Source organism: Arvicola amphibius, chromosome 3 (assembly GCF_903992535.2).
Source record: "Arvicola amphibius chromosome 3, mArvAmp1.2, whole genome shotgun sequence".
Classification (NCBI taxonomy): domain Eukaryota; kingdom Metazoa; phylum Chordata; class Mammalia; order Rodentia; family Cricetidae; genus Arvicola; species Arvicola amphibius.
In genome coordinates this window covers 57,495,249-57,508,706 of record NC_052049.1, presented here as the reverse complement: position 1 = coordinate 57,508,706, position 13,458 = coordinate 57,495,249, and the positions used below count along the sequence as shown (strand labels likewise).

The following is a 13,458-nucleotide window of genomic DNA, read 5'->3' as shown; positions in this document are numbered from 1 at the left end:
TAATTCCTGTATTTCAAGTTGCACAATGATCCTGAAAGCACCATTTGGCACATGAAGCTTTTGAATGATGGCAAGAAATGCCTCAAACTGTGCCTGCCAGAGGGGCAGTCTGGAAGCAAGTGCACTTGGGACTCACGAAGGTCTCTTTGCCATGGAAACAGGGTTATGTGGAAACACAACAGAATTTAGTCAAGCTTTCTAAATTGAATATGTACATTCTTTCCCATTCTTCTAAGTTTAGGAGGTCATTTTGTTGGCAACTGTCAGTTATCTGTGTCATTAAGGAAACCATGACAAACTCCTTTACAATGTGCGGGTCATCCAAGCACAGTGAAACAGACTATTTAGCCATGTGTGCAACTGTCAGCACATTTTTGCCAGCGGATGAGTTTATAAGATGGTATCACTCTGAAATCGGTTTGCAGAAACACATGGCATACTAGAGGATTCCCAAGGTTTGACTGAAAAAGCTTGTCAATGTTTCAGCTGCATCTCAGCTGACCTTAGCACAGAAGGTTTTACCTCATTTAATATCCAAAAAGTTCTGTCAAGCAAACAAGGCATGAATAAACTTATGCATAAACAATGAGTAAACAAGGGACATCCATTTAAACTGCAATGTGACAGCTGAAGGCAGTTGTCTAGAGACTCAACACTTCTGAATTCCTGATTATGCTGCTTAATCACTAGTAAAAATCAGTTCAAGCTAGGCATGGTAGCACACGCCTTTGATCCCAATACTCAGGAGGGATCAGAGGAAGCAGAACTCTGTAAGTTAAGGCCAGCTGATCTACAGACTGAATTCCAGGACAGCTAGGGCTGTTACACAGAGAAATCCTGTCTCAAAAAACCAAGAACAAGAACAAGCAAACACTAGTTAAATGTGAAACAAAATTCACCAATAAAGACAAATGCTTTACTACTGAGACAGTAGCATTACTGAGTGGAAGGCTTTACTTACTGAGACATCCTTCAGTTCTTTCTCAATGGAGAAGTGGCAAGACTCTTTAGCAAAGATGAACCTGTATGTGTCTGCTGCTCCTGATCCAGACACCAATGCTTTTCTCAGTTCGTCCACGTATTTTTCTTTCTCCATAGCCATGTCATCAGCTTCTCGGGAAATCTCCGACTCAGAAACTATGGGAAATAATAAAAGTGATGAAATCAAACCTTTCGATTAGAAAATATGTATTTAGCTGTTACTACTACTTTATCAAATCTAACAGAAATTGGAAAATAATAAAACCAAAATGTTTCCATGTGGCTTTTTTACAAATATCATTAGTGCTCTTCACCCCTCTCTTCCCTCTCCTGTACTATATCCCCGTCCCTCCCCAGTTAGGCACTCCTCTTCTTTTCCCCTTGGCCCTTCTGGAGCATTTGCGCCCTTAGCCCTGTCTCTCGAACTCTTTCTCTTCCTCTCCAACCATTATCCCCTATCCTTTCCCAACCTCTGCAGTCATGTGAGACTATGTACTCAAGTCTAAGTATCCAGTGCTGGGAACGTGTGTGTGTGTGTGTGTGTGTGTGTGTGTGTGTGTGTGTGTGTTTAATGGACTTATGCCACAAGAATTATAATGCTCCCTGCAGGAACCATAAATTACTTAACAAATACCCCAATGCCAGGCAAGGGAAAGCTTCAAGCTGTTGGTCAAGGGTTCTAGAGAGCCACCAAACAATATGAGATACTCCCATTGTCCTTAGCTACACCCCTACAACTAAAGAGGAAGATGCTATTTCTGAAACTAACATACACTTCCAGCACAGACCTGAAGGAACTGACCCAGTAGTGACCCGGAAGCGTTCCCTCTGAGGATCAGCACTCATAGTATAAGAAAGTGCTATGCAGCCCAACAACAAACAAATGTAATCAATAGTTCTAGACAAATAAACAACCTAAAATCAAAACAATAATTGGCCTGCCAAGGTGTCCCCAAAGGAGCAATCGTACTATTTTATCTTGGGAATAAGCAACAGACATCTAATGGGACTTACATTGTACTCGATAGGAGGGAACTGACGCCTGGTACTGTAAACCAAGCCAATTACCAGTGGCTGGAGTAGACACAGACCCTGGTGTAGGACCAACCCCTGCTGTTTCCCTAAGTCAATCTCGCTTCTAACTGTATGTTAAATGCCTTTCCTAATTCAAACGAGTATAGTTTCACAGCCCCACCTAAGAAGCTGGGTTTTGCAATAGATGGCAGCTACTGCAGAGATACACAACTAGCAGTACTGCAGAGGATGAGCAGCGTCAGGGTCCTCAGCCCCAGCTGGAACAGCCACAACATACCACCCCCCAGGCTCAGGAAACACTGTGCATGGAAGCTGGAAAGACTGAGAGAGAAAGGGCACTGGGATATCTGCTATGACAAGGTCTTCCAGAAAAAATGCTTGCCTCACAAGATCCCAACAATATGGCAATCTACATATAATTCAATAATGACCACACCAGTTGTACTCTGGACAGAGGCAGTCTCATGTGAACACTGATGCTTGCCTTTCTTGGAGTCCCTATAGGATTTACCAGTTCTGGAGTTTCTTTCAAATCTTTTCTTTTTGTTTTCTTTTATAATTAAGAGCTGAATTTTCAACCATTATCTATAAATAAATGAGATTAGAGAGGTAAATTCTGCAACTCATTCATTCATTCTGTGCAGGTGTAAGTGCCCCTGAGGACATGTGGAAGCCACCCTACCGGGCACAGCTGCTGTCCTCCTTATCATTCTCCAGCTAATCTGAGACAGGCTCTATCAGTGAGCCGGTAGCTCACCATTTAGGCTCGACTCATAGAAAACCTTCCTGTCTATCGCAGAGGACTGGAATAACAGATGTATTGAGCAGCACATGGATTTCCACACAGGTGCTAAGGCCCAGGCCTCAAATCCTCATGAGTAAACAACAGGCCCGTTACCTGTTGTGGTAGCTTCCAGGGCTGAGGGAAGTGTTCTTAAGACAGTTTCATTAACAGAAAAAATACTTCCAGTTGTTTCTCTCATGCCGAAAATAGTTCTAGTGACTAAAGAAGTCTGGAAAGTCAACTTCTGCCCACTCAGGCATTAGAACTACAGTCACATATATGTCTAGTTCTGATATTCTTTTGTAAGATTTAATTTTATATGTGTGTGTATGTGTGCATATGCATAAGCTACATTTTGCAAGTATCCATTTGACACCTGCCTCAGCCTTATGAGTGCAAGAAATACATCTGTGTGTCTATATACCCAGCCTTCAATATGTTGTTCTTGTTCTTGTTCAAATTTTGAAGTTAAGACACAATTACATCATGTTCCCTTCCCTCTCCTTCTTCCAACACCTCCCATATAAACCCTTTCTCTCACTCAAATTCATAGCCTCACTTTCTTTAATTGCATGCATGCTCTTTCTCTATCCTAAATATATAAATACATGTTCCTCAGTCTGTATGATGTCATTTGCATGTAAATGACTTTAGGGCTGGCTACTTGGGATTAGTAACCAAATGTGGTGTTCTTCCTGGGGGAGATACTTCTCCAGCTCTGAGGATTCCATAGTTGCCTGTATTTCTTTGTCTAGGATTGAGAGCCAATGATATGTGTTATGCTTAATATAATTACATGGAAGCTTAGAGAGAAAAATTAAAACCATGCAGCAAAACATACTAAGTTAAAAATATTCTAAGGATTGTCTCAACAAACCAAACATTCACAGGTAGAAATATGAAACTAGATTTCTCTCTCACACACACACAACAATAATATATTCAAAATGGAACAGAAACCCTAGAACTGCTAGAGGAATGCAAAAGAAAAGCACTTCAAATATAGGCTTAAACAATAGGGTTCCACTAGTTCAAGACACAGCTGGAAAACTGTGAGGGAAGCACAGAAAACTACAGAGATCTACATAGAAGAGGAATGTTCAGAAAATACTGAAGAATGAGAGGTAAGTTTTCAAGCAATTTATCTCATGGAAAATTAATATCCTGAAAATATAATGAACTAAAAAAAATCAACACTGAAATAAAGGCCTAATCAATGTGCAAACAAACCAGATAGTACTCATGTAAATTAATGAGAGAAAATGCTCAATATCCTTACTCATAAGAATAATTAAAATCAAAACTACCATTAATTTCTACCACAGAGTCTGAATGGCTATCATTAAGAAAACAAAAAACAATAAAGTTGAAGATGCAGCAAACAGAAGGTGTCCACGGTAGTCTGCCCTGCCCCTAGGATGCATATGCTGAGCACTAACTGGAGGCAGAAAATTATGGATAATAATAATAATCATAAAGGCCAAAAGAGGAGAGGGAGGTGGGCTAGAGATCATCATGCAAATTTGGACAGAGGTAGCTGGGAAAAATATGATCAAACTACATTTAAAAGGTATGAAAATTTCAAAGCATTGATTAAAATATAAAAAGAGAACCTTTAAAATTGTTGGAAGGAGTACAAATTAGTGATTCCCTTCTGGAATTCAGTATGAAGCTTCCCCCAAATCTCCAAACAGAGTAAAGCATCCTAAAGCACTCTTAGGTAAATACCAAATGCAATCAGTATAAAATAGGGATACCATCATATCCCATAGTTATTATTCACAATAGCCAAAAGAATCAGCCTGACTGCCACACAATGAATGAGTAGATAATAAAATGTGGTAAATACATACAATAGAGTAAAATGAATAAAACAGAAAGCAAATGATTAAAAGAAATAAGCTAAACTCAGAAAACTACATATTTTTCTCTCATCTATAAAATCTAGATTTTAAAAAAAGTGCTTTGGGAGGAAGAAGGAAAACAGAAACATCAGAAAGGGAAAAATAAAAAAATGATGGTAAATAGGCTCAGCATTCCTTTAAATATGTATGAAAGTGCCATGATAAAGACTTTGGGACAAGTAATATGCCAATAAAAAATTGGAAAACATAAAAGTATGCTAAATTTCATTAAAATGAAAATAGATCTATCTTAAAATATTTGATATATTTTATTAATTAAACTCGCCTATTGCAAATTGCTTAAGGAACAAATACCATGTAACAGATTATTCTATACATAAACACAAAGATTAAACATAGGAAAAACTGCTGACCATATGGAGTTTGCCTTCAAGTGTTCACATCTGAGATAATGCTCTCAATCTCATCTAATCATTTCAGCTATGTTTCACCTCCTGTGAATTCTGTACTAACTTCTGAGAGAAAAAAAGAAAGACAGGACATCTTCTTTGTACACTTTTCCTTTAAAATGTATATAAAAACTAAAGTGGGGGAGGTAAATATGTAATCTCATCCTTAGTTGAAGATTCACTGGGGTATGATAGCTGTGGGGAGAGTCAGTTTTCTTTAATGATATGACCACAGGTGTTTCATCTAGCCCAGAAACCTATGACGGGGGGGAGAGGAGGGGGTAAATGAAATGATTCCTAACAATATTCTGCTATAATCATAGATTGATTCCTAGCCCAATTGTCAACAGAGAGGCTACAGTCAACAACTAATGGGAAGAGATGCAGAGACCCAGAGCCACATATTAGAGATGGAGAGAGGGGCCAAATTGAAACATTCCATTTGGTCCAGCTCCTTGGACCTTAGGGAATTCCAGAGAAGAAGAGAAGAAAGAATTGTAGGAGCCACAGAGGTTGAAGATACCAGGATAATACAACCCATGCCCATTGACTAATAAGTAGGGCTCATGAGAAGCGGAAATCACAGAATCTGCATGGGTCTGTAGCACGTCCTCTGCATAAAAGTTATGTTTGTTAGCTTGGTGTTTTTGTGGGACTCCTAACAGTGGAAGTGGGGATCATCCCTGACTCTTTAGTCTGCCCTTGGGACCCATTTCATCCTGCGGGGTTGCCTCTGCCAGCCTTGATATGATGAGGGTTTGTTCCTAGTCTCATTGTGTCTTGTTATGCCATGTTTGGTGAATATACCTGAAAGGGCTGCTCTTTTCTGAAGGAAAACAGAGGAGGAGTAGATGCGGAGAGGCACTGCAAGGAGGAATGAATAGAGGGGAAACTGTGGTTAGGATGTGTTGAAAACAATAAAGAGAAGGAGGGAGGGAGGGAGGAAGGAAGGAAATAAAGAAATAAAGACAAGTTGGAACCATTTCCAAGAGCAATTGGGCAACACAAACTTGACTATATGGTTTATAAAAAGAGAGAAATGAAAAATAACACAATGTTGAAGGAGTCAGGAGATCAAGGTAGATTTGACAGAAGCTGGAGTAAAGGCATGAATATGTACAAAAAGTATTGTATAAAATTCTCAAAAAATTAATAAAAATGTTATCAAAAACTAATAAATAAGTAAACAAATCTTTAAAATTCAGAAGAACTTAACTCCATGTTTCTATCTAACCATAATAAAAATAAAGTTCAAAATCAATGAAAAATGAATTCTAGTAATTATAGACTCTTAAGTTTAACAATTCATTAGTGAATGACAAATGGGTCAAACATGAAATCTTGAATTTTTAAAAGTGCCTAGAATTATAATACAATGAAAATACAAAACAAGAAAGCCTCTGGGACACAGTGAAAGTAGTCAGATGAGGGAAACTGATAGCTCTGAATTCACATATTTAAAATCAGCAAATACATATAAATGACTTGGCACAACAGAAGAACTTAGAAAAACAAAAACAAAACAAGTCCAGTATATAAGAAGAAACAAAAAGCAAAGCTTTAATTAATGAAATAGAATCAAAGAATACAATATAAAAAATGCAAACAATCTGAAGTATTGTTCCTTTAAGTAAATCAAGAGCAAAATACTCTTGGTCTGAGAAACCAAACAAAAAAGAGATAATGTAAATTAACAGAATCAGAATTAAACTAAGAAACATGGCAATAGATACCAAAGAAATTCAGAAGGTCATAAGGGATTAATTTACAAACCATACTCCATTAAGTTATTAAAATTTAGAAATGAACAATTTTATATTCATCCAAACTACCAAAGTGAAAACCAACAAGAGGTAAACAACTTAAACAAACCCATAACAAATAAGGAGATTGAATAAAATGATCCCAGGCCTAGAATTCTATTCGACTTTCAAAGATCTGTAAGCAATATTTTATAACTTATTCTAAAATATCAAAAGCAAAAGAAACACATCTAAACACCTTGTATAAAGTCCATATTACTCTACTACCAAAACCAGGTAAAATATGAGAAATAAAGAAAATTACAGGACAGTATTGATGACAACTATTCTAGGCCCTGTTCTATTGCTGTTAACAGATACTAAGACTGAAACAAACATATTTAATTAGGGACTTGCTTAAATTTTTAGAGTTTTATCCCACTATCACCATGGACAAATGATGTAGATGGGTCTTCTGCTTTGTGTTGATTTCATTGGTTAATAAAGAAACTGTCTTGGCCATTTGATAGGCCAGCCCTTAGGTGGGTGGAGTAGACAGAACAGAATGCTGGGAGGAAGAGGGAAGTGAGGCAATCACCATGCCTCTCCTCTCTGGGTCAGTCGTCATGAAGCCAGCCACCAGGTCAGACATGCTGACCACCTTGTGGTGCTACACAGATTACCCTTGTGGTGCTACACAGATTATTAGAAACATGTTAAGCAAGATGTGAGAGTTAGCCAGTAAGAGGCTAGGGCTAATGGGCCAGGCAGTGTTTAAATGAATACAATTTGTGTGTTGTTATTTCGGGGCATAAGCTAGCCATGCGGCTGGGAGTTGGGTGGCAGAAAGCAGCCCGCTGCTCCTTCTACAGAGAAAAGCATAGCAGCATACATAACACTGGAGTAGTAACTGAGAGCTACATCCTGATACTCAGGATGAGAGAAGAGATGTAACATGAGGCTCCTGCTTGTTGGGGTTTTCTTTCCTGCCCAGTTTCCAGAGCTGTTTGGCCCCAAAGAAAATCACACAGAGATCTCCATAAGTTATAAGCTGATTGGCCCCTTAGCTCAGGCTTCTTATTAGCTCTTATGACTTATATTAACCCATTATTTTGATCTATTTTAGCCATATGGCTTGGACCCTTTTTAGCTGGCAGGTCACATCCTGCTTCCTCAGTGGTCTGCACAGGACTGGGAGGAATCAACTTCCTCCTTCCCAGAATTTTCCTGTTTTCATTGTATCATTTCTATTTCCTGTCTGGTTCTCCCAACTATACTCCCTGCATGGCCAATCAGCGTTTATTTAAAACATGATTGACAGATTACAGACAATTCTTCGACACCACTTCCCCCTCTTTAAAAAAAAAAAAAAAAAAACAAACGAAAATATCCATAGTCAATTTTTTGGGAATGTGGGCATAGTATTTTAGGTACTTCCAGCTGGTTGGGGGTGCTGATAATCTTATGGGGACCTAAAGAAAATTTAGAGTTTTATCAAGTCCTGTGAGTCTTGATCATCTCCGGCAGCAGTCTTGAACCTGTTCTGGATGAAGAACTCAGACATCTGGTCCATCTATTCCTATCAGAGATTACTCAGGTGGTCTTTATTGATCAAAGCTGATTTTTTTTAACTGTGAATAAATCGAGGGCCTCTCGTTTTTTGTGGAAACAAAAGCAAAATCTCTTCTCCAAAGTAACATACCTCTTGACTTCAACTTTGAAGTCAAGGTATTCTTAAAATACCTATCTTGGATTAATTCTGTAGCATTTATGATGGGATAATAGATAATAATGGCATTTGTAAGTTACTGTTTATAGATAATTACATTGACATGGAATTTTGTATATGGATACAAAGTTAAATTATATTGAATATTGTATGCATGCATGCTTCTACCTCTGTTTAAAACATTTTTATATATTAATATATATACAAATATATATATTGTATTGATATATATTTACCATATTGCAGTGTACATTTCTACCTCTGATTAAGATACTTATATATTGTTTATGTATTGATATTCATTGTTTACATTTGGAGGTCATTGTCCTCATTTATTGCACAGTTGTTAATTCTCTTAGTCTTTAAGTTAGATAGGTATTAAGAATTGTAGATCAATAGTCATCTATGTCTGTCATATTTATAGTTAGACTAATCAGGTTCTTTAGATACACAGAGACTATATTCTGTATAAATAACCTTCAACCTCTTCAAAGAGCTGTAGAAAATGGCATTTAATTTAATCTTAGAGTTCTGTGGTAGTGAGACACATCACTCCTGGCAATATTGATCTATTCCCGAGAGATTGTTGAGCACAAAAGACACTCCACTTGGAGCTTGTCTTCTTCTTGACAAAACCAGCCTCTGGGCAAGGAACTGGCCACACCTCAACTACTGACAAAATACATGGTATCCGAAAATGGATAAACAGAACTTTCAAGACAAGGTAAGACAGTTTTAAAAAACACAACATTCTCATTACAAAAGTGAACTGTGAGTCTGAACAGAACATTCTCGTGAGAATAAATAAAAATGGCTAAGAGATATTTTAAGTTTAAATTCAATGTCCTTAGCAATCAGGAATATGTAAATCTAAAAGTAGGTCTAGCACATGACCTAATTATACCACTCGTTGGCATATGTCCAATTATTTCCAAGGGATTTCACATCCTACTCCTTAGATACTTGCTCAGTCATGTTCATTGCTGCAGAGAGCCAGAAAATGAAAACAAAGCAAACTTCTTTCAGCTGATAAATGATAAGTGAAAAATATGTATATTTACAACATAATTCTGTTCAGCTGTAAAAAAAAATAAACAGTGAAATTTGTAGGTAAATAGACGGAATTAGAAAGTATTGATTATACTGTGTTGGGTAATTCAGATCCAGAAGGACAAATGCTATGTGTTCACACTTCCTTATAGATCCTTATACATACACCCTGGAATAAGAACAGATACTAGGTATGTAATAAAGGGCCATCAGGGCAAGAAAGACATGGGGACAGTAGGACACGGTGCTATTATGAATGAAATAGAAAAAAAAGAGGAGGGAAGTTAACTGGGGAGACAAAAGGCAGACATACATACATGTATATATACAATTATTTGACATATTTGTATGCCCTCCTTTTGTTTCCCCAGTTTATATAAACACACATGTGTGTGTGTGTATGTATGAGAGAGAGGGAGAAAGAGAGAAAGAGAGAGAGAGAGAGAGAGAGAGAGAGAGAGAGAGAGAGAGAGAGAGCTAATATCACTTGGAGTGATAATGTTTTCCACCAAGAGCTATAGACAATCTAACAAAACCTCCAGTGCCAGACATGAGAAACCTCCCTTCAAGTTGATGGTCTGGGGAATTAAATAGACTCCCCAAATAAAATAGGTTATTGTCAATGCCACTGAATTCCTTCTAGAACTTGAAAGTAAGAACAGCCCTATTTCTGAAGACTCTACACACTTTAGACACAAGTTGGGAAGAGTCAAGCTGAAACTGAACTGGAAATCTTCTCTGAGGACTCTCTCTTAAAGTATTTGAAGGTGCTATGCAAGCTTTCAAGGGAAAAAAAAAAAAAGAAGCAGTAGCCCTAACAAACTGTCATGGGTATGAACTACAGAAATGAGCAGCCAGGCCAGATGTTCCCAATAGTACAATAGTGGCATTTGTGTCTTGGGGGCAACCAGCAATTGTCTAATTAAACATAAAGCCACTGAAAAGGAGGAAATTTATACCTAGTATTTTAAACTTGGCCAAGAGCCTATATATGGTAGCATCATGGATCATAAAGGAAAATCTACTGCTGCCATTTTCCTAAACCAATGTTAACTTCTAACTCCACTCTGAATACTAAATATTTAGCCTCAGAAAGTGTATCTCTCACCCTTCATCAGAGAAGCTTCTTTTTGTAGAAGATAGAGAGCATTACAGAAATTTACAATTGGTCAAAGTATAGAAAGCAAGTGACTGTAGAATGCCTCATGCTGATTGATACACCTCCAACAATCCCTACCATTAGGACTCAGGGAATGTTGGGAAGAGGGAGTGGAAAGATTTAAGAGCCAGAAAACCCGAATGTTTGCTGGGTGATATCATCTTCTATATATCACAGGGAAACTATACCCATGAAGTGTCAATATCATGGTTGCTTAAAGACAACCCTATATAACAGCAATGCCAGATGACATCCAGCCTGGATGGAAAAAAATCTCAAAAGTCCCTATCCCTAGATGCAATTTATGAATGCTGAAAAAGGGAGAATATGCCCCCGTGTGGTTATCCAATCAGAAGTGGTATGCCCTAAACACACACGTGAGCAACACAAAATGGACTCAGCAGACTGTATTTGTATATGCATAAAGAAATACATACATGTATAAATATAAAGAAAAGAACATGAATTCAAAAGGAAATTGAAAAGATACAGGAGGAGTTGGAGTTAGAAGGAGGTATAGAAATGATGTAACATAGGACTCTTGTATAAAATTCTTAAAAATGCAAAATAAATTTTTAAAAATTCAACATAAAAAATAATATGCAAAAAAGAGCCTGTTTTTTTCAAAGCTTGACCAAATATTTCCTATTTAAAGGAACAAGAAATTTTGATAGCCTACTCTAAACCTCAATCTTAGAAAAAGAACTTGTTTGCCAGTTTATTTTTATGTTAGTAACTACAACACAGTTGTACGCATTCACTGCTCTAAACTTGACACAGCTGGAATGAAAACACGGCAACAATAAAATCCATCCAGAATAAAGCTGAACAACTTGCTACAAGGCAAGAGGACAAACAAGAACATAAAAATGAGGAACTATTCTAAGACTAGCAGAAACTCCAAAAACATAGTTTTGATGTTATTTGTAGAATGTTCCTATGTGTAAGTGAAGACTGCACAGACCTATCCTAACCAATGACAGAAAGCAGAAGACACCAATTTTATTCCATTAAGAATATGGGTGGCCTCACATCAGACACCTACCTATACAAAGGCCTTTTCTATGAGTTCTGTAATGTTATTTCTACATAGTTCACAACATATCTGTCTAGAAAGGTTATGCACAAATCTAAATATTTGATAGTAAGACATTAGTAAGGCTTGAATTAATCTCCAATAAACTTAAAGACACCCCCCCACAAATAGGTGATATAAGTTTCTTGCTGCCAAAGCAATTATTTTACAAGGCACACAGTGACCATCAATCATCAGCCCACTGTATGAAACAACCCTGTGACACAACACTCTGCAATACAAAAGTGACTGATGACAAGCCACACGGTAATTAGGTCCCCAAACATTCATTAGATAAAGCATTGCTAATGGGAGAGAAATCAGCAAGCTTAGTGTGTGGGAGAATAAAACAAACCTCACATCCCTTCCATTTAAATGAAAAGAGAAAAAATTATCCATAATTGGAGGCTACAGCAATCAAAAAGTTGAATAACTAAAACACAGGAAGAGGTATAGGAAGGAAACCTATTTTTGAGCTTCATTTAGTAATTGTTTCAATATTCTTATTTGTGTAATGCCTGTAAGGTACCATATGACCTGAATGTAATAAGCCTTAAATAAACAAAATTTACAAATATACTTTAATGCTTACTTACACATTTACCCTAATATTTAAACAAAAAATATAATTGAATAATGCAAGGCATAAAACATATGTAAAATCTAAAACTTTACTGGATAGTTCTGAAAATCAAATCATTACAGACTAAACTATAAAACTCCATGCTTGAAATATGATCACTACAGGAAGCTGAAATGTTACCAGGGAGTACAGAAAGAAGTCTTGTATCATATTTTGTCATACGAAATTACACTACTTAGAGGATGAAATGAAGACTGCACAGAATTTGTGATAAGCGTGTAGTGTGAGTAAACAGGAAACGGGAGCTCTCGTTTACAGACATTGTGATCAGTTTAGGTTTTTTTTCTAACTAGTAGTGTATACTTAAAACTGTCTTCTCTAATTATTGCCTGTATATTTATATATGCATGTATGCATGCATGTACATATAAATACAGTCTGCTGAGTCCATCAGTCAACAAAGGTCCACACAGAACCACCACCACAGTTTTAGCCCTACACATCCTCTAATTTTAAACAAGAGCTAGCACGTGGGTACACTCACTGCATAGTGCCAGCATAACAATCCAACTCCCTCATTGCTACCCTGCCAGAAGCAGTCAGCAGCTGATAGTTCTCACTGAGAAATTCACATCTCACAGAGCTAACATAAGGAGTACTCTACACATTATCCTTGAAATCCCTTTGTTTTCCTATAATAGAAAGGTTTCTCATTTGCTGTGTAAATGACAGATAAAACACTTTAAGCTTGAATTCATTCTGATTGTGCTGGATTTGTATCATTCAATAGTGAAACAGAATTTCATGATGAACATTATTTAACTTGAAACATGTTTGCTGTCAAAATTACCTGTTGCAGTCCAGGCTGAATGGCCATCGGTCAGAGTAATAACAAAACCAGATCCTACTGTTCCCTCCCAACACACTTGCAGAAAGTAAGTTATGTTGGGCTCAGAAGCAAGACAGATTCTGTTCACTTTCCTTTCCATTTCTGGCTACCTATAAT

General features: G+C 37.2%; 1 protein-coding gene across 3 annotated transcripts in view; it reads right to left on the bottom strand.

Annotated features, from left to right (window-relative positions):
* The window catches only part of Xrcc4 (X-ray repair cross complementing 4), a 203,512-nt gene that overhangs the window by 177,984 nt on the left and 12,070 nt on the right, over positions 1 to 13,458 (bottom strand). For all 3 annotated transcript variants that reach the window (XM_038321968.1, XM_038321969.1, XM_038321970.1), the window contains 2 exons: positions 13,303 to 13,451; positions 962 to 1,137 (listed from right to left, as the gene is read on the bottom strand). In XM_038321968.1, the coding sequence (XP_038177896.1) occupies positions 962 to 1,137; positions 13,303 to 13,441 (315 nt within the window). In that variant the 5' untranslated portion in view covers positions 13,442 to 13,451. The remainder of the gene's footprint in view (positions 1 to 961; positions 1,138 to 13,302; positions 13,452 to 13,458) is intronic.